Source organism: Pristis pectinata, chromosome 17 (genome assembly GCF_009764475.1).
Source record: "Pristis pectinata isolate sPriPec2 chromosome 17, sPriPec2.1.pri, whole genome shotgun sequence".
NCBI lineage: Eukaryota > Metazoa > Chordata > Chondrichthyes > Rhinopristiformes > Pristidae > Pristis > Pristis pectinata.
In genome coordinates, this window is record NC_067421.1 from 42941184 (window position 1) to 42963216 (window position 22033).

The 22033-nt window shown below is 52.8% G+C and overlaps 1 protein-coding gene across 1 annotated transcript in view; it reads right to left on the reverse strand.

The window, feature by feature from the left end:
• Positions 1–3905: 3905 nt before the first annotated feature.
• adgrd1 (adhesion G protein-coupled receptor D1) overlaps positions 3906–22033 on the reverse strand; it is a 106647-nt gene continuing 88519 nt past the window's right edge. Inside the window, 6 exon segments of the mRNA XM_052032170.1 lie at positions 3906–4613; positions 8287–8379; positions 14019–14060; positions 14873–14904; positions 14907–14969; positions 14972–14997. Of these exon segments, the coding sequence (XP_051888130.1) occupies positions 4518–4613; positions 8287–8379; positions 14019–14060; positions 14873–14904; positions 14907–14969; positions 14972–14997 (352 nt within the window). The 3' untranslated portion in view covers positions 3906–4517.

Here is a 22033-nt window from a genome sequence, read left to right on the forward strand (position 1 = left end):
GGGAAGGGAGAGGGAGGGCTGGGGAGGAGGGCGTGGTGAGAGGGAGGGGAGGGAAGGTGAGAGGGAGGGGAGGGGAGGAGGGAGTGGTGAGAGGGAGGGGAGGGGAGGGAGAGGGAGGGGAGGGGAGGGAGAGGGAGGGGGTAAGGGGAGGGGAGGGAGAGGGTAAGGGGAGGGGAGGGAGAGGGAGGGGGTAAGGGGAGGGAAACAGCAGCAATGGTTTAAAGGAGGGGGGTGTGGGGGTCAGGGTGGGGGTGTGTGGGATCGATGCACCAAAGGGTCTGTACACTCTCCAGGATCCCACACCGGTGACTGCTGGGCAGTCGGAGGGAGGGAGAGGGTGGGGGGGGGGGTAGCGTGGGGGAGTGCGGTTGGAGGGAGTCGTGGAGGGAGGGAGGGGGAGTGTGGGGGAGGGGGCCCACAGGCAGCACTGAATCACTGGAATGGAACAGTGTAAGGGCAGCACAGAGTGAGCTGGGAATCGGCAGGGGGCTGTGAACCGAAGATGCTCTTCCTCAAAACCGCAGGTTTAATCAGCCACAGATCAGAAGGAATAAAACACGTCTCTGTGCCTCTGGGGCTCTGACATCCTCACTGCCAATCTCACACCGGCGCCTGGGATCAACTGCTCAGGACACGTTTACATTGATGTTCCCGCACTGAGTGAAGTTATGTCACAGGGAACGAGGGACACAGGTGTGTGGTGGTGCCTGCTGACCCCTGTCACCTGCTCTCTGCGTTAGAGGCAGGGAGAGAGGAAGGGCTGGAAGCTTCACTAGTCAGCAGTGCGGCTGCTCCGAACGCTATCTATATGATAATGTCTATGTGATTAATGGTTTCATGTTCCTCATCACAGAATGAAATGAGCTCTTGTCAGTAGCTTCATGTTCAATGAGAGAAGATTGGAGCATGTGGCCAGGAGTGACCCCGGGATGTTGAGACAGAGAGTGGAACCGGAACACACACAGCTTCTCCTGGGACGGGTGCTCCTGGTTACCCATCATTGGCCCACAGGACAGCGCTGGAGCCTTCCTCCTCCATGGGGAGTCGGAGTCACCAGCACAGACACCCGGTATTGCTCGTCCATCAGTCTGGTTATAGCACAGAAGGAGGCCAGTCACCCCATCAAATCCATACTAGCTCGAGAGAGAAGCAATCCAGCCAGTCCCACCCACATCCTGTAGCGGTTAGCATGATGCTTTACAGCACCAGCGACCCAGGTTCAATTCCGACCGCTGTCTGTAAGGAGTTTGTACGTTCTCCCCGTGACTCCGGGTGCTCCGGTTTCCTCCCACATTCCAAAGGCGTACATGTTAGGAAGTTGTGGGCGTGCTATGTTGGGGCTGGAAGCGTGACGACACCTGTGGGCTGCCGCCAGAACACTCTACACAAAAGATGCATTTCACTGTGTGTTTCGATGTACATGTGACTAATAAAGATCTCTTATCTCATCATATCCCTGGAGCCCTGCAGGTTCCCTCCTCTCAGCTCCCCACTGGGGACGACAGCTGAATCTCCCTACATTGCCCTGGGAGCAGGTGGAGCTGAAGCAACTCTCCAACCTCTGCAGCCCCTCTGGTGAAGGAGCTCCCACAGTGCTGCTGGGGAGGGGGTTCCAGGGTTTGGACCCAGTGACGGTGAAGGAACAGTGGATGGGGAAGCTGCAGGTGGTGGTGTTCCCCTGCACCCGCTGCCTTGTCCCTCTGGGCCGGAGAGGCAGTGGGTTTGGGAGGGGCTGTCAGAGTAGTCTGGGTGAGTAACTGCAGAGTCTGCTGTAGACGGTGCACACTGCAGCCACTGAGTGCAGTGATGGAGAGTGGGGAATGCTTGAATAAATAATTACTTCCAGGTTATTGTTGAGTAATGAAGGGTCCCTAAACCCACCCACCCACACACACAGTTGTATGCACACACACACAGACACAACCACAGTTGTATGCACACAGACACACCCACCCACCCACACACAGTTGTATACACACACACACACACACACACACAGTTGTATGCACACACACACACACGCACACATTTGTATACACACACACACACACACAGTTGTATGCACACACACACACAAACACACACACAAACACACACACACACGTATTGTCAATGTTTCAGGTCCAAACCCTGCATCAGGACCTGACCATTCTCCCCCCACAGACACTACTCGACCCGCTGAGTTCCTCCAGCACATTGTGTGTTGCTCCAGACTCCAGCGTCTGCAGTCTCTGGTGTCCCCACCTCTGTCACACCCACTTCCCAGTGGGGCTACCATGTTCTCGAACCCTAAATCCCACCCCTTCTGTTATTGTCACTTCACTGTTTCCTTCTGCACATCCTCAGACCGCACTGCGATATTTTGCACCATCCCGTTGTTTCTGCCCTCGTTGTCATATTTATTCTAACCATTGGAGCAGATTCGATGGGCCGAATGGCCTGCTTCTGCTCCCTTGTCTTGTGAGCTTGTGACGTACACTCTTTACTCTGTCAGCTTTACGTGGGCAAGGAATTTCATTGCACCCTGGTGTGTATGACAAAACCGATCTGAACCTGAGAAACCAACCCCAGACTGGTTCCCTGCGTTCAGTCCACAGTGGTGACCCTGAGCTCCCTCCGCTCCAGTTCTCCACCCCTCTCCCACTCTGAGCTCGCCGTCTCTGCTCTCCGGCACTGTTCCAGTGAGGCCCAGCACAAACGCGAGGAATGGCACCTGACCTTCCACCTGGGTAGCCTGCGGCCTTCAGGACCCAACGCTGAATTCTAGCACCTTGTCGCCGTTCCTGTCTTTGTGCTACGCGGCCTGTGAACGGTGAGTGGGGAGGAATCATTTAACGCTGCTCGTACACCTGACCACTGGACCCAGTTCCCTCTGGAACAGAAGAAATCAGAACAAGTGGAGGCCACTCTGTCCCTCTGCCCTGTTCCACCATTCGAGTCTCCACCACCACCGGCCCCCCCCCCCCCCCCACCGATTCCAAATGCCCATCGACCTCAGAGCTCACAGTCTGGGGGGAGAGAATTCCAGGGACTCACAGCCTCAGCTCAGACCTCAATGGCCTGAGGTCACTCAGTCACGGGGGCAGCCCTGTCCAAGGCCTAGAAGTTTTGAGGGAATTGCCTTGTTTGTTTGAACTCCGACAGATCTGGGTGTTTCCCACTCACTCTCCGGGGAAGACCCATCATTGCAGACTCAGTCCTGCACAGCCTCTGCCCCACCTCCCTCAGGACTGAGACCTGAACCACACCATATCCCAAGTGTGGTCTCCAGGGGGGCACAGTGGGGCAGCGGGTAGAGCCGCTACCTCTCAGCTCCAGAGACACGGGTTAGATCCTGACCTCCGGCGCTGTCCGTGTGGAGCTTGCACGTTCTCCCTGTAACCGTGTGGGTTTCCCCCGGGTGCTCCGGTTTCCTCCCACATCCCAAAGACATGCAGGTCGGTTGGTAAATGATGTGTGGGTAAGGGGAACAATCTGGGGGGAGTCGGTGGGATTGCGGGAGAATAAAAAAATGGGATGAACTTAAGTGAATGGTCAGCACGGACAGTGGGCCAAAAGGCCTGTTTCAAGCCCCATGATTCAGATACAAGGGCATCCAATCCCAACTCCCCTTCACCCGAGCACGGAGGAGGCACCCCTGCCCCCTCTCCCAGCGGGAAGTGGACACATAGCAGGGTGTCTCTGTGACTCAGGCAGACTCAGCAACCCTGGCCAGTCCTGGCCCCCTCTCTCCCACAGTCATGACCCCCGGGCTGGTTAAACCAAGGGCAGGCACTGAGACCAGTCCACACCAGCCTATCACACGCCGAGCTCAGACTGCAGAGCCAGGATTGAATGCTGAGTCCCAGGCATGGGCCCTTAGATAAGTTCTTCAAAGGCAGCAAGGTAATAGCAGATGTTCCAATAAGCTTTTAATCCAAGTGGGTTTTAAACCTGAGAGAGATTCGAAAAACCTGGACAGAGAAGGGACAGGAATGTGTCACCATTTAACAGAGACAAATTGGAGATCAGAGCAGGAGAGATACAGAGAAACACATACTTCAGTCTCTGACTGGCGTCTTGACAGAGCTCTATATACAAATGCACACAGAATGCGTGTCCCCCCAACACACACACACACACACACACACACACACTACACTGCTCCCACATCTGAAGAAACAGTCAATGATTTGGCTTAAAATTACTGCACATTGTGTGCTTGTCATACTGATGTGAGAACACATTAAACAGTCCCCTGGGCAGTGGCTCTGAGAGAGGACAAGGTCACGTTATATACAGGTAGGGGCAGGAGTCCCCGAGGGTGCATGGCCTCCCCACCCTCCTGCACAGTCAATGCTCCCAGAGGCTGGGTTCACCCCCAGCACAGACAGACACGAACCACAGGACGACAGATATGGCGGTCAGCCTCTCCTGTCCTGAGGAGGAGGATGTGTAAGACTGTGGCTGCCTGTCCTGCCCAAGGTCTGCCTGGAGTGGTTGGGACGAGGCGGGTGGCGGAGGCGGTGTGGTCGGACTCACACCGCAGACAGCTCCACGCGATTCCCAAACTCCGTGCTCTTCTCCCAAGTGTTCACCTTAGTCGGACTGGTGATGGCTCGGTTTCCATTCATCTGGGGGATGGAGGGGACAGGATGTCAGTGTCTCTCTCCACACCCTGCCTGACCACACTGGGACCTCTCAATGGTGACAACCCTCAGTGCAGTGGTGCTCCTGAAGGCCCTGGCAATGCTGGATATTTCCCAGGGATTCCAGCCCTGCAGCCAATCCCACTTCCGACCCTCCACAGCTCCTCGAGCTCTTCCACCCCCCCAACCCCCACGAGTCCCGTTCACCCCTCACCCTCTGCCCGCAGACCTACACCAGGTCCCAGTTAAGCAGCACCCCACTTTCAACATTAACACTTGACATTCTCAGATCCCTCTCTGTCCTCCCCTCCCTCACCAGGGTGCAGAGGGGGCTCACCAGGAGGTTGCCTGGGACGGAGCAGTTCAGTTATGAGGAGAGACTGGAGAGGCTGGGTCTGTTCTCTCTGGAGCGCAGGGGGTTAAGAGGGGGCATGACTGAGGAATATAAAATGAGGAGGGGTATAGATAGGGTAGACTGCAGGAAACTTTCCCCATAGCAGAGGGAGATGAAACTACAGAGGACACAGATTTCGGGTGAGGGGGAAGAGGTTTAGAGGGGATCTGAGGGGGACCTTCTTCACCCAGAGAGTGGGGAGTACCTGGAACACACTGCCTGAGGGAGCGGTGGAAGCAGAGTCACTGACAGTGTTTATGAAGTGTCCAGATGAGCACTTGAACTGCTAAATCTCAAAAGGCTCCAGGCCATGTGCTGGGAGATGGGGCCAGTGTGGATGGGTGCCCACTGGTCAGTGTGGATGAGTTGGGCTGAATGGCCTGTTGCCATGCTGTATGTCTCCATAACGCTGTAAACTCTGCATCCCAACCCTCAGGATCTGCACCACTCCAACCACACCCTTGTCATCTTCTCTGACCACCACTGGCGGCCGTGCCTTCAGCTGCCTGAGCCCTGAGCCCTGGAGCTCCCTCCCTACCCCTCATCACCTCCCCACCCCCCTTTCAGACCTCTCCTTAAACCTGGCCTCAGTGCTGAGATCCTCCAGCAGATTGTTTGTTGCTGCAGATTCCAGTGTGTGGTGTCACCAGAGGACATAGACTGTCTTCTCTCTACATACACAACTGATGAACTGCACCCAGGGAAATCAAACACTTTTCCTCACTGGACTGTTGCTCTGGTCACATCCCAACCATTCCCAGGATATCTCAATCTGCCACTGGGGCAGGGGATGAGGAAGACCAAGTGCGACCACATAAAGTGCCAGAACCCTTCACTGTTCAATTGTCCACAGACTGAGCAGCTGCGATGAGAAACCAGATGGGGAGAGGACACTTAACATTCACACCAGGATCCTCATGCAGCAGTCAATGGAGCGAGCTTGCGTACGGGAATCGGCCCTGTGAGCTTTGATGTCGGAGCGCTTCTGGTATTAACAACACCGACCAACATTTGGGAAATAATGCAGAGGTTAAAGGGCAAAGCAAATGAGACAAAGGTTCTGGTGAACAGCTTGGTCCCTGCTCAGGGCATTGACCGTGCTCCAAGTCAGAGAGGATGCCAAGTTCTTCCAGTGTGCCCTCAAACGCCAGTTACAGTGAGCAGCATCTGTCTAAATCACTGGACGTCGTCGTCAGCTTCCCCCCAACTCCTAAACTGCACGTCTGCTGGTATCCAGAGCTGGGGACAGTCAGTGCTCAGGGCTGGTGTCAGCAGGACCATCCCACAGAGAGTGGTGCAATCAGCAACTCTCTCCTCCAGAACGCTGTGGCTGTTAGAGTTCGAGGGGAGCCCTCAGCACTCGGAGCAGTTGACATGCGTTGTGTACTGAAGGACACAGAGTGAAGGCAAAGGAATGGGTGAGGGCCGTGCCTCACTGAGGGCACAGGCTGACGGGACTGAGCAGCACCGTGCCTCACTGAGGGCACAGGCTGACGGGACTGAGCAGCATCGTACTGCTCCTCTAAGCATCAGTGAGAATACACTGAGAGCCCTGAACAGTGTCTGCTTGCCGAAGGAACTCTTGCTTCGGTCTTTGCCAAGGTCCTGCCTTTCCCTCAGCTAGAAACTTCACCAACCAGCAGCTCAAGCAAGCCAGGCAGCTGCTTCTCAATGCATGACAAAGCAGCAACAGGTCGGGCTGATCGTCGGACCATCTGTGCACCTCCAGGTGTGCAGGGAGAACGCCAGAGACTAACACATAGGGAGAAGGACATCAGAACCATCTCACGACTGCCTCAGACTGACTGAGTGACGCCGTGTTGATGGACATCAACAATAGTTCTAAAAACAGGAAACGCTGGAAACACTCAGCAGGTCGGGCAGCATCTGTGGAGAGAGAAACAGTGAACGTTTCAGGTCGAAGACCCTTCGTCAGAACTGGGAAAGAGAGAAAACCAAGTTAGTGTTAGGTTGCAGAGAAGGTCGTAGAGGGATAGGACAGAGGGAATATCTGTGATAGGATGAGGCCTGTGTTGCCATGGTGATATGTTGTATTGGTCCTCTGGTCAATGGGTTAATGGGGCAGTTGGTGAGGAATAGTCCAGAGAAGCGTAATGTGTGGCAATCAGCAAGGCTGTGGGACATGCCCAGCAGGTCAACCTATACGAATGGAGAGAGGGAGGGAGCCGGCCGGCATCACAGGTGACTTACAGCAGAATTGGCTGGTCCTGATGCGGAGATAGTGAGTTATCCCAAGTTGGAGAATTCAATGTTGAGTTGTGCAATCTGTTTGAGAGAAAGATGAGGTACGGTTGTTGGACCTCATTGCAACCATGGAGGAGGTCACAGGCGGAGAGGTCGGAGTGGGAGTGGGGAGTGGGATGGGAAGTTAAAGTGTCAGGTAACAGGAACCTCAGGCTCCCCCCCCCCCCGCGGACTGAACTAAAGCGGTTACCCAATCTGTCTTTGGTTTCTCCAGTGTAGAGGAGCCCACAGTGACCACATCACTGCTTCACCTGGAGAGACTGTTTGGGTTCGTGGATGGTGGGAAGGGAAGGGAAGAGAGGAAGGGACATCTGCTGCACTTTCATTGGCCACTTGGGAGTGTGCCCTAGGGAAGGATGGGCAGAGCGGGGAACCACAGAGGGACTGAGAGAGGGGAAGGGATTGTGTGTCTGGTGGTGGAATCCTGTTGGAAGTGGCAGAAGTTATGAAGGATGATCCAGTGACTACGGAAGATGAGGACCAGGGGCACTCTCCTTGCTCTGTCCGGAAGGAGAGGAGGTGAGAGCAGCAGTGCATGTAATGGATTTAATGGAATCAAGAGCTCTGTCCACTCGGACCGAGGGAAAGCCACGATTCAGGTGAAGGATCTTCAGCCGAAACATTGGCTCTGTTCGACTTCCCACAGATGCCCATGACCTGCTGAGTGTTTCCAGCATTTTCTGTTCCGATTTCAGATTTCCGATGTCTGCAGACTGTTTTATTTCTGTCTCCTACTGGAAGGAGTTTTGAACAGTTCACCCAGGTTATCATTTCTTTCTCCACCAGTAACCTAAACCCATCCCACCTTCACTTCAACCTGAGCCATCTGCTCCAGGTGTACCACAAGGCCAAGGTATGGAGTCATACAGCACGAAGACAGGCCCTTCAGCCCAACTCATCCATGCCGACCAAGGTGCCCACCTAAACTAGTCCTATTTGCCTGCGTTCGGCCCATGTCCCTCTAAACCTGTCGATGATCGGCAAGTTAGTGATACTTACAATGTCCGAGTTGAAAGGCTTCACGTTGATGTTGCGCATGGAGCTACTGTTGAGGGACCAGACCTTCGTCTTGTGCTTCAGAGCAGCTCTGACCTGAAGAAATATAAACCCCACGAGGTGTTAGGATGGGTTGGGGAGGGGGCAGTATGCACAAAGAGGTTACAGTTTCCTGGAAGAAATGCAAGATCCAGCAAACCTGGAAAACACTAGAAAGTGATTGCAACAACACAGTCTGAGCACAACACAATTTCACCCAACCATTTATTCCGCAGCAAGTACATACATAAGGCAGGCAGAATCTTAATTAGAATCTTAACTAGAACCCTAGCAGTTAGCATGGCTTTAAAGGGGTGATGTGCTGGAGCACTATCTAAGAGCCTCTCGAACGCCTCTGTTGTACCTGCCGCCACCCCCACCCCTGGCAGCACATCCTCCTGCCGGGAGTGCCCTGTGCACAGGGAAGCTGCCTCCCGCACTGTTCCTCAGAGCCCCGGGCAGGAACCATACCCTCGTCCCTTGCCAGCATGGCGGAGCTGGGAGGTAGCCGGCTGTGTTATGGCCAGGGTCCTGAGGAAGAGTGGGAACTTCAACCCCGCCAGCAGCTGGTCACTGGTGTAAACATGTTCCGTCTTCACTCCCAGTGTGTTCTGAGACAACGTTGGGTTCCCGATGCTGCACCAGCACTGGAAAAGGGCACGGATGGATTGTTGGAGCCAAGGTAATCCTAGGATCCAGGGTGGTGGAGCAGCCATGATCCCACTGGATGGGGCAGGCTCGAGGGGATGAATGGCCTCCTTCCCATGTTTTGAATGCAGACCCAACAATGTCTCTGTTCTGTCGTGTGAGATCACCAGACGGACAGAGGAAAAGCCCCAAGGATGTGATCAAAGCCTCCTTGAAGAAATGCACCATCCCCACGCCCTGGGAACCTCTGGGCCATGGCTGCTCAAACTGGAGACAGAACGTTCGGGATGGTAGTGAGATCCCTCAGGTGAATCAGGAGCACACAGAGACCCTGTGTAGACAGCGGAGGGAGCACATCTCCTCACACACTACCCACCCAATCAGCCTCTTCTCACCCCACCTGAGGAAGAAACCCATTGACCTCAGCACCTTCTCAGACCCTGAAGGATCCACGGTGGCATCTTTTACTCATGAGGCAGTTCGGTCCACACTCACACATATCCCAAGCAAAAGCAAGACAGATCAGTGGTTTATCCGAATCACATGTCCCAGAGGAAACGATCAGGCCTTCTCACATCAGGACCGGTTGCCTAACCCAGCCATGCTATTGGGGCCTTTGATGTTGGTGGTGTTGAGGTTCTCCTGTAGAGCCAGGTAGGGGTCACCCTCAGCTGCTGCCTGTGTGCAGTGCTTTGGAAGTACCAGCCTTCAGGGAAATCCAGATCCCGTTCCCTGGCCCTGTTCCCAGCAACTTTGGCCCATGCCAGAGGCTGTGACAGGACAGTCCAGTGCAGTTCAACCTCAACCGATGAAAAGCTGCCCACTCCCCCCTGTTCCCCATCACCAGGTCACCTCGCAGTGGGGACATTCACCGTGCCTCGGTCAGTCTCGGGTTAGAGAGGACGGACAGTACTCCCACAGTGGGGACATTCACCGTGCCTCGGTCACTCTGGGGTTAGAGAGGGTGGCCAGTACTCCCACAGTGGGGAAGGGGGTGCTCCCTGCCCGTGGGCCTGTGGGAGGAGTCCTGCTTCACAAGTTCAATGCCACAAACAAACACACCCAGGGTACAAGCACCACGAAAGTCAGTTTGCAGCAGCAGCACAGTACACTACGTTAACTCAAACTGACAGTAAATTAGACAATAACCTACACAACAAACTAAACAAGATAATACATAACGACATTAAGTGCAAGCTGAGAGAGAAGAGAAACATAGTTGGAGTTTGTACTATACTGAGTACCAGTATATTGCTTCTCCTGGGGTCTGAAAGATTTTCCTGATTCTGCCTCCTCTCACGTCCGGGTTTTCCTGAGCTCCGGAATTCTCAGGTAATCAGGTGACAACAGACTCACTGAGAAGTAGTTGGACACTTATTATAATATTTAATAGCCACTCTCCCTCATTATAATCTTTAGCCATTCTCCCCTCATTATATTTAAATTGCTGATCTCCCTCATTATAATATTTTAAATCATCGCATTGACAATGATATTTGCTTCCTCCCTGGCCACAGGAGTGGTACCTGAGGACTGGAGGTTGGCAAATGTTGTTCCCTTGTTCAAAGAAGGTAATAGGGATAATCCTGGGAATTAGAGACCAGTCAGTCTTGCATCAATGATGGGCAAGCTATTGGGGAGGATTCTTAGGGATGGGATTTATGAGCATTTGGAGAAGCAATAGTCTTATTAGGGATAGTCAGCATGGCTTTGTGAGGGGCAGGTCGTGGCCTCACCAGCCTGGTTGAGTTTCTCGAGGAGGTGACAAAACAAATGAGGGTAGAACGGTGGATGTGGTGTATATGGACTTCAGTAAGGGCGTTTGAAAAGGTTCCCCATGGTAGGCTCATCCAGAAGGTCATGAGGCATGGGATCCATGGAGACTTGGCTGTGTGGGTTTGGAATTGGTTTGCCCACAGAAGGCAGAGGGTTGTAGTAGATGGAGAGTATTCTGCCTGGAGGTCGGTGAATCAGTGGTGTTCTGCAGGGATCTGTTCTGGGGACCCCTGCTCGTTGTGATTTTTATAAGTGACTTGGATGAGGAAGTGGAGGGGGTGGGTTAGTAAGTTTGCTGATGACACGAAAGTTGGAGGTGTTGTGGATAATGGTAGAAGGTTGTCATAGGTTACAATAGGATATAGACAAGGATGCAGAGCTGGGCAGCGAAGTGGCAGATGGAGTTCAACCCGGAAAAGTGTGAAGTGATACACTTTGGAAGATCGAACTTGAAGGCAGAATACAAGGTTTAATGGCAGGACTCTGAGCTTGTGTGGAGGCTCCATAGATCCATCAAAGTTGCTGCACGTTGATAGGGTGCTTAAGAAGGTGTATGGTGTGTTGGCCCTCATTAGTCAGGGGACTGAGTTCAAGAGCCGTGAGGTAATGTTGCAGCTCTATAAAACTCTGGTTAGACCACACTTGGAGTATTGTGTTCAGTTCTGGTCACCTCATTATAGGAAGGATGTGGAAGCTTTAGAGAGGGTGAAGAGGAGATTTACCAGGATGCTGCCTGGATTGGAGAGCATGTTTTATGAGGAAAGGTTGAGCGAGCTGGGGCTTTTCTCTTTGGAGAGACACAGGATGGGAGGCGACTTGACAGAGGTGTATAAGATTATGAGGGGCATAGATAGAGTGGACAGCCAGCACCTTTTCCCCAGGGCGGCAATGGCCAGTACCAGAGGACATTCCGTTTACGGTGAGGAGGAGAAAGTTTAGGGGAGATGTCAGAGGTAGGTTCTTTACGCAGAGAATGGTGGCTGCCTGGAATGCACTGCCGGGGGGTGGTGGTAGAGGCTGATACAACAGGGACATTTAAAAGACTCTGGATAGACACATGGATGTAAGAGAAATGGAGGGTTATGGGCTGTGTAGGAGGGAAGGGTTAGGTTGATCATGGAGGAGGTGATCATATAGGTCGGCACAACATTGCGGGCCGAAGGGCCCGTACTATGCTGTACTGTTCTGTGTTCTAATTAGCCCATCTGCACCTTGCAAGCAGAGTTCCCCTTTGTCCATTTAATTGTACCGTTGGATTGGGATTCTGTCCATATTCTTTGCACTTTAACCTCTGACCCAATCCCAGATGAGGTTTCCAAGGGTTAAAAATTACTGACTAGTTTTTATTCCCCAGCGTCCAGCTTGTCCTGGGGACATGCACTGCAGGTCAGGGGTTGACAATTTGGTCAGGGGTCACTCACTGTGGGTCAGGGGTCAACAATGTGGTCAGGGGTTGCACACTGTGCTGGAGGAGGGCAAGGATTTGACATGGTGATTTTGTTCTGGACCATTCAGAACCCCATAAAACAGCCCTGACACTGAGGATCCTTTTCTATTGCTTGCAATGTCTGACAAGTAAAACACTTGGGAGACCCCAGCACCCAGTCCCAGGGAGGCCTCCAGCACCCAGTCCCAGGGTGACCCCCAGCACCCAGTCCCAGGTGTCAGGTACAGGTACAAATCCTTGCAGACAGGCACCAAAGCCTCAAGCCCACCAGGAGCAGAGCTGGTGACTCGACAGGCTGGGTGTGGGCAGGATGTTTCCCCCCACAGGGGTGTCCAGAGCTGGGGGGTCTCAGAATGAGGGGTCAGCTGTTCAGGACAGAGATGGGAAATCATCACCCAGAGGGTGGTACACCTTTGGAATTCTCTGGCCCCGAGGGCTGGGGAGCGTCAGTCACTGAGGACATTCGATTTTTGGATATTAAAGGAATTGAGAGATACAAGCAGGAGACTGTCACTGAGGTAAAAGGTCCAATTGAATGGGAGGCACTCAAGGGGCTAAATGGCCTTCTTCCTGCTTCCACTTGTGACGTTGTTACGAGGGAGGGCTGGAGTTTTCACTTGCTACAGGGCGAGGCTGTGTGTGAACCATCGGCAGAGGTTGTGCATCCGTCTGCGCTCACTTGGTCAGTGTGTTAGGGCCGGGCTCTCACTGCACCCACGTCACTGAGAGGCAGCAGCAGGTTCAGGAGAGGGGGGCATCGCTTGGAGCCGAGCTCTCGGACTGACGGCCACACTCACCGATTACAACCACTGGGTTCAGCAGTTACAACATTTATTACAATGTCCTACCTCTGAGTTACACCTGCCTCAATCGCCACAGGGTGAAAGGTTTCCTGAGCTCAGCCACGTGTGACCAAGTTGGACAAGTCTGCTCCACCTGGGATCTGGGGCTGGGGGTGAAGCTGTAACGGGTCGGTCCCATGGTCCCTGGTGGTGTCAGGTCAGTAACACAGCTGCACATCTGGCACCGGCAGTGTTGGACTGCTGACTCAACATTGCCCATACACCAACACGTACCCTCAGTGGGAAGGGGTGCACATTATCACACGAGATAGGGCCATTTGGCCCATCCAAGGTTGCCACTCTGTACTAGCCCTCACTGTCAGCTGGTCCCACAATACCTCAGTTTTAAAATCCTCATCCTTGATTTCAAACTTCTCCACTCCCCCTTCCTGTAACTTCCTAGAATGCTCTGAAGTCTCTGTGTCCTCCACCACTGACAGCTGCCTGGGCCCTGAGCTCTATAATCCCTTCCCTAACCCCCTCCACCTCTCTCTCTCTCCTCCCTAAACCTCCCTCTGGGTCACCCTCTCCTCTATGTGGATCAAAGTCCACATTTCCATCCGACAATGCTCCCGGTGAGGTTCCAGGTGTGTATCCCTGACACAATCCCCCTGCAGACAGACTCTCCGAAGCAGTCGGAGTTATTGTCCCCCAGGATCTGAAGTGACAACATCTGTGTTCCCTGGGACCTGGTGGATCCGGGACACGCCCTCTTCTCGTTACTACCATCAGGGAGGAGGTACAGGAGCCTGAAGACCCACACTCAACGATTCAGGAACAGCTTCTTCCCCTCCGCCGTCAGATTTCTGAATGGTCCATGAACCCATGAACACTTCCTCGTTATTCCTTCATGGTGTACTATTTATTTATTTTTGTAATTTATAGTAATTTTATGTCTTTGCACTGTACTGCTGCCGTAAAACGACAAATTTCACGTCATACAAATCAGCGATAATAAACGATTCTGGTTCTTGGTCACTCACCTCAGAGTTCAGAACACAGTGAAACAGGAAGATGAAGAATCCCTAAAAGCAGAGGGAAAAGGAGAAATGTTAATTGCAGCATCAGAGGAGGAGGGGCAGTGTTGGGCAGCCTCAGACTTTGCTCATCGGTGGGACGTAGACATCACTGGGAAGGCCGGCATCCACTGTCCCTCTTTGCCTGCCCCACAGGGGTTGATGGGTCTGGGGTCAGACACCGAGGAGGGGATCAGTGAACAGTGGAGGCTTTACAGCCAGCCGCTGGCTTCACCGTCACCAATACCAGCTCTTTATTTCATATTCATTTAATGAACTGAATTTAAGTTCCCCAGCTGCCTCTGTGGATCTGACCGACGTCCCTGGGTCAAGGGGACAGGATTCAGGGTACCAGTCCAGTAACGGAGTGACTATAGGAGAGACTGGACAGGCTGGGTTTGTTCTCACTGGGACACAGGAGGCTGAGGGGTGACCTTATAGAGGGGTAGATAGGGTGGGTGGTCAGAATCTTTTTCCCAGGGCAGAGGAGTCTAGGACTAGAGGGCCACAGGTTTAAGGGGAGAGGGGAGAGATTTAAAGGGGACCTGAGGGGGTGAGTTTTCCAGAGGGTGGAGGGGATATGGAACGAGCTGCCAGAGGGAGGTGGTAGAGGCAGGTACATTTACAACGTTTAAGAGGCAGTTGGACAGGTCATGGATAGGAAAGGAATAGAGGTCTAATGTGTGCAAAAGGGGCATCATGGTCAATGTGGAGGAGATGGGGCCAAAGGCCTGTTTCTGGGCTGCACGGTTTCTGTGATATGTCGGCGCGCTGTGATCACCTCAGGACCCGGCTCAGACTGAGGTCCTCAGCACGATTACCTGCAAGGAGTTGAAGAATGCGAACATGTACTGAAGACAATGGCGTAGTTGTTGATGGCCAGCACTCCGCACGCCCAGGATATCCCCAGGATCGGAGCAACACCGCCACGGCCTTCACCGTCAGCCTGACAAGCAGAGGAGACGTGGTCAGACCACCAGCTGCCCCTCCAACCATGGCCCGTCCCTGGCAACTACCCACGGCCGGGGCACGCTGAGCTCCCAGCCCAAGATGTCGGCCACACGTCACTGGGACACTCGGAGCCCTGACCGTAGCCACCCCCAACAGCTGACACATGCGCAGTGGCCTGACAGAGAAAGTTATCACTGTGCTCCCCACCTCCTGAACGGTGAGGACCAGAAGACATAGGAGCAGAATTAGGCCATTTGGCCCATCAAGTCCTGCTCCGCCATTTCATCGCGGTTGATTTATTTTTTCCTCTCAACCCTATTCTCCGGCCTTCGCCCCGTAACCTTTGACGCCCTTACTAATCAAGAACCTATCAACCTCCACTTTAAATACACCCAATGACTTGGCCTCCACAGCCGTTTGTGGCAATGAATTCCACAGATTCACCACCCTCTAGCTGAAGAAATTCCTCCTCATCTCTGTTCTAAAGGGACATTCTGGGCCTGTGCCCTCTGGTCCTGGACTCTCCCACTACCGGAAACATCCTCTCCACATCCACTCTATCCAGGCCTTTCAAAATCAGGTTTCAATGAGGTCCCCCCCTCATCCTTCTAACCTCCAGTGAGTACAGGCCCAGAGTCATCAAACGCTCCTCATATGTTACACACACGAACAAGGTGGTTGCGATTCTGGGGAAGCAAATTGAAGTAGAACCTCTCAGAAAGTCTACAAAAGAATTAAAACCAGCAAGGTGAGGGTCTCAGCTGCGCTGTGTGTCTGGGATGGGTAGTACCTGGTGACCACTCTGTACAACTCCCCTGGTCAGTCCACAAGGTCCCTGAGCTCCCAGTGCCCTGTCACTTTAATGCTCCATCCCACTCCATCCTCCCTGTCCTCAACCTCCAGTGGAGCCTGGTGTGAGCTCCAGGGACAGCATTGCAAAGCATCAGGGCCAGTGAGCACCTCTGTCTCCCAGCCCCAGGTTCAATCCTGACCTTAGGGGCTGTCTGTGTGGAGTTTGTCCTCCCTGTGACCAGGTGGGTTTCCCCGGGTGCTCCCATTCCCTCCCACATCCCAAAGGTGGACAGGTAAGCAAGTGATTGGCCGCTGTAAGGTGACCCCAGTGTAGGTGGGAAGGAGGGGAATCTGGGGGAGTCAATGGGCATGTGAGGGAGAGAAGGTTACAGGCGTAAGGAGGGGGAAAGGAATTTGCTGGCTTGGACCCCAATGCCATCATATTAAACTGGAAAGAGTGCAAAGATTTACAAGGATGTTGCCAGGACTCGAGGGCCTGAGTTATAGGGAGAGGTTGGCCAGGCTAGGACTTTATTCCTTGGAGCGTAGAAGACCGAGAGGTGACCTTGTGGAGCTGTATAAAACCATGAGGGGTACAGATAGGGCAAATGCACAGTCTTTTTCCCAGGGAAAGAGAGTCAAAACTAGAGCGCACAGGTTTAAGGTGAGAGGGGAACTTCTTCACACAGAGGGTGGTGCCTATATGGAACGAGCTGCCAGAGGAAGTGGGTGAGGCAGGGGCATTAACAACATTTAAAGGGCACTTGGACAGGTATATAGATAGGAAAAGTTTAGAGGGATATGGGCCAAACACAGGCAAGTGGGACTAGCTTGGATGGGAATCTTGGTCAGCATGGATGTTGGGCTGAAGGGCCTTTTCCATGCTGTGTGACTCTATGAGTCGAACGGGTCTGAGGCAGGGAGTGCCGGCAATGGCTCTCTCTGTTGGAAGGCCATGCACGGCGCCATCTGTTGCATCTGGGCGATGGCTGTGACCATCCACCTTGCTAACCTACAGATGGTTAGCCATCCCCATCAAACCCTGGTCTCCAGCACCCTCCCCTCTCACCTCTCCAAGTATTTTAGGTCCCACTCCTCTCCACTATTCACACCTCCCCGTCCTCTCTGTCTGTCCCAACCACCTGGGTCAATCCGTCCCTCAGACTCTCCAGCGAATCACAACCTTCCCTTTCATCTCTCTCTGTCCCCCCCCCCCCCCCCCCACCTTTCTCTGCAATTTCCAACAGGATTTACTTCCGTTTCGGTGCACACCTCACTCTGTCCGTAACCGCGATCTCCATCTCCCCACAGACATCTCCCCAGTGGCATCCCTGAGATCCCTCACAGGCTCCTGTCAGTGAACCAGAACACTTGACAAATCTAGATAAAAAACACAACGATGCTGGAGGAACTCAGGCAGCCAGGCAGCATCCGTGGAGAAAAGCAGGCGTTCAAACGTTTCGGTCAGGGACCGTTTCACAGAACACCTGCGCTCCGTCCGTAACCGCGACCTGCATCTCCCCGTCGCCGGTCACTTCAACTCCCCCTCCCACATTATCAGAGATGTCAGTCCTCGGCCTCCTCCACTGCCAGGAGAAGTCCAAGCGCAAACTGGAGGAACAGCACCTCATTTTCCGTCTGGGAACCTCGCAGCCCAACGGCATGAACGTTGAATTCTCCCACTTCAGGTAATCCCCACCCCCACCCCCACCCCACAACACCCTCCTCCCCCCCCACCATGCTTCTCCTCTTCTCCCTTCACCTAGCCTCTTTTTTTCTACCTGTGTTTTCCTCTCTCCTTCCCTCTGACCCCTCCCCCGGTGGATCTGCTCTCCCCTCCTCCCCCCACACCTGCCCATCACCATCTCTTACCTGCATCTACCTGTCACCACCCTGTTCCCACCCCACCTCCCCTCTTTTGTCCATCTATCACTGCTCTGCTTTTCCCTCCTATATATCGGGCTTCCCCTTTTCCTATCTTCAGTCCTGAAGAAGGGTCCTGACCCGCAACGTTGACCGCCTGCTTTTCTCCACGGACGCTGCCTGGCCTGCTGAGTTCCTCCAGCATCGTCATGGTTTTCATCTAGATTCCAGCATCTGCAGTCTTGTTTCTCTTGGATTTATTTCCAACTTTTCTGAGTAAAGGTCACCAACCTGAAACATTAACACTTCCTTCTTCCATCAGCACTACCTGGCAGGTTCTCAAATGCAAATCCTTTTTCACTGTGCACTGCCTCTCTACATCAAATCTCTTCTGCAAACCTTCTGACAAGAACTTAACAGATTTGTTCTGAGGATTTTCTCTCTATTTGCAAGTGGCATCCCTGAGATCTCTCGCAGGCTCCTGTCAGTGAACCAGAACACTTGAAAAATCAGAGATAACTAGCTCTCAATGTACAAAGAAACTCACAAAAAGCTGTCATCTCCAAAATCCCAGCCACATACATTAAACTGTTGGACAGATGCAGCGGGAATGCACAATTGACCAGCTCACAGGAGCATCGCCAGTGGAGGGTTGTTCCATGGTCGAGCGAGTGGCTGGTTGTGCATCGTTGCTGCGGCCAGCCTGAGCTGATTTCACAAGCCTGAAGGTGTAGCATAGTGGTTAGCGTAACGCTTTACAGTGCCTGCGACCCGTGTTCAAATTCCGGCCGCTGTCTATAAGGAGTTTGTAAGTTCTCCCGTGTCTGCGTGGGTTTCCTCCGGGTGCTCCGGTTTCCTCCCACATTCCAAAGACGTACGGGTTAGGAAGTTGTGGGCATGCTAGGTTGGCACCGGAAGCGTGGCGACACTTGTGGGCTGCCCCCAGAACACACTATGCAAAAGATGCATTTCACTGTGTGTTTCAATGTACATGTGACTAATAAAGATCTTATCTTATCAAAGGAGGCAGGAGGGAGGCAACATAGTACAACATAGGAACAGCACAGGAACAGGCCCTTCGGCCCACCATATCTGTGCTGAACGTGATGCCAAATTAAACTAAATCCCTTCTGCCCACACACAAATCCATCTCCCTCCATCCTCTGCATGTTCATGCATCTGTCTACAGCTCCTTGAACATCACTATTGTATCTGCCTCCACCACCCATCCCCGGCAGCCCATTCCAGGCACCCACCACTTTCTACGTAAAAAACCATCTCTTTTAAACCTTCCCTCTCTCACCTTAAATTCGCATCTTCTAGTATTTGACATTTCAACCCAAGGAGAAAGTATCTGACTGTCTACTCTATCTGTGCCTCTCATAACTTTATAAACTTCTATCAGGTCTCCCCTCAGCCTCTGATGATCCAGAGAAAACAACCCAGGTTTGTCCAGCCTCTCCATATAGCACATGCCTCTAATCAGGCAGCGTCCTGGTGAACGTCCTCTGCACCCTCTCCAAAGCCTCCACACCCTTCCTGTAATGGGGCGACAGAACTGCACACAATACTCCAAGTGCGGCCCAACCAAGGTTTTATACAGCTGAAACCTGACTTCCTGACTCTTATATTCAATGCCTCAAACAATGAAGGCAAGCATGCCACATGCCTTCTTTACCACCCTGTCTACTTACATGGCCACTTTCAGGGAGCTATGGACTTGGACCCCCAAGATGCCTCTGTACATCAATACTGTTAAGGGTCCTGCCATTAACTGTGTACTTACCCATCGTACTTGACCTCCCAAAGTTCAACACCTCACACTTGCTTGGATTAAACTCCATCTGCCATCTCTCTGCCCATATCGGTAACTGATCTATATCCTGCTCTATCCTTTTACCACAACTCCACCAGCCTCTGCTCATGAGAGTTGGATCCCACACCCGTCAGAGGAAGCCACTCCAACCCAGCACGATTACAGTCTTCAGGCAGATCGGAGAAAACTGCTCTTGTTCATATCAGCCACTGAAGTCTTCCTTTGCTCCTCCGGCTGGCCTGCTGACCCACCACCCCAGCCTTGCTCCGAGTCCTTCACTGTATGTCAGTCCATGTGACAATAATAAACCAATTACAATGTGCCCTCAACATCAACGCCCAATTGGCTTTAAGTAAAACAGAGAATGCTACAACAACTCAGCAGGTCGGGCAGCATCTGCGGGGAGGGACACAGAGTTAAAGGTCCCGGTTGATGAGCTTTCGTCAGAACAAGGCAAAATTAGAAACTGAACATTCTGTAAATGACAGAGAAGGCCGAGGGTGGAGAGGACAGGGAGGCTGGGTGAGATGAGTGGTGGTGGTGCTGGCTGAGAGGGTGGAGGGGGGGCTTGTTAGTCACAGCTAATCCGCCTGAAGGAGGTGTACATAGGAGAATGAGGTCAGAGGGAGGGGGCAAACGCTGCAGATCCTGCAACGCTGAAAATAAGTCAAGGATTGCTGGAGATTACTCAGCAGATCTAGCAGCATCAGTGGGAGACACAAGGCTAACGCTACAGGATGGTGACCTTCCATCAGAACCAGTCACAAAGCGGAAAAGCTGGTACCAGAAATTGTTGATTTCATGTTGAGTTGAGAGGCTGCAATGTGTTCAGATGGAAGGATGAGGCTTCGCTGGAACAGTGACTGAGGAACAGCGGCAGCTACTTTACACCAAGGGTGGTCCGTGTGTGGAACGAGCTCCCAGAGGAAGTGGTTGAGGCAGGAACAATAACAACATTTAAAAGACAGTTGGACACGTCCATGGATGGGAAAGGTTTAGAAGGTTATGGGCCAAGATACTGGCAAATGGATGGGGCATCTTGGTCGGCATGGACCAGTTGGGCCGAAGGGTCCTGTTTCTGTGCTGTGTGACTCTGTGACTCTATGACTAATGGGATGAGGACAGAGCATTAAGTGGGCAGTGAGGGAAGGGAAGGGAGTAATTGGGCAGGGTCGGGGAATGCCTCATCATGGAGCAAACACCATCCTCCCCTCTTGCCTCCTGGAGTTACTGGGATCCCTGAATCCTGGCAAATCTTCCACTAGGAAGTCTGAGCCTCATTCCGATATTCATGCCATGGACCTCGCTCTGGAGAACTGGTGGTCACTCCTCCCTCCCTCTCCCACAGGAGGGAGACTGGAGCTGGGCTTCCACTATTTCGCCTCACTCAGTATCCCAGGAGGGTGTGGGCGTCTCAGTGACTGCGCACACACACACACACACACACACACACTCTCCACAGGCCGATATGCACTCACACAGGACACGCACGCACATACACAGGCACACACACTCACGCACATACACAGGCACACACACTTGCACCCTTAACACACACAGATGAAATGTTCTCCTCGTCTCCCCGTCTCCCCTCCCTGTCTCCACCGCCCCCCACCCATGTGGACCACTGGAGAAATGTGGGTACCCCAGGTCACTCTATTTTAAAGAATATTCTCAAAATTCCCAGGAACAGTTTCCGGTTTCTCACCCTGGCAGTCCCAGCAAGTAAATTCCCATTAATTTTTACTGACAAATTCATCACCCAGCTACAGAAATTCATTGTATCCTTTTAATTAAACTCTTTCAACTCTATAATCAGCATTGCTTCAGCAAATTGAAGAGCAAGTTTGGTAAGGCATACAATTATTCTAAGCGTTAAACCTTTCCTCGCTCTCCCCTAATCAGCACCAGACTGTGCTACACATGGCCTGTAATCACATATTGCCAAGGCCATGTTTATAAAACAGGAGGTCTTCTTGTTCAGACCCCAACCTTCTCCCCACCGAACCCTGCTGAGGTGAGTTCAGAACTAGTCTGTTCCCTTTTACTGCATCCAAATGCACTCAATTGTGTTAACTAATCGGTTCCCGTCACTCACTCAGTGCGTCTCTTCCTTGTCCTCACCCTCCAATAGCTCGAAACAACTCCCACTTGTAACTGGCACCTTGAACGTCCCAAGGACCTTCTGAGTGGGGTGAGGGATCGAGCTTAGTCAGAGAGAGAGGAGAGAGGGAAAGGTGGGTAACGAGAGGGGGGATGAAGGGGGGGGAGAGAGGCAGAGAGAGATCCAAAATACCTTCCCCACATTCTGAGGCTGTGATACCTGGTTCTGGCCACACTGACAGGGGGAAAAATCCTCCCCACCTCCACTCTGTCCAGTCCGGTGACAATTTAGAAGAATGAGTGGCGATCTCAATGAGATGTTTGCACATCTCATTGAGATCGCCACTCATTCTTCTAAATTGTAGAGAATACAGCCCCAGCCTACCCAACCTCTGCATCTCCCACCACCCTAGGGACCAGTGTGGTGAACCCTCACTGCTCTCCTTCCATGGCAGGT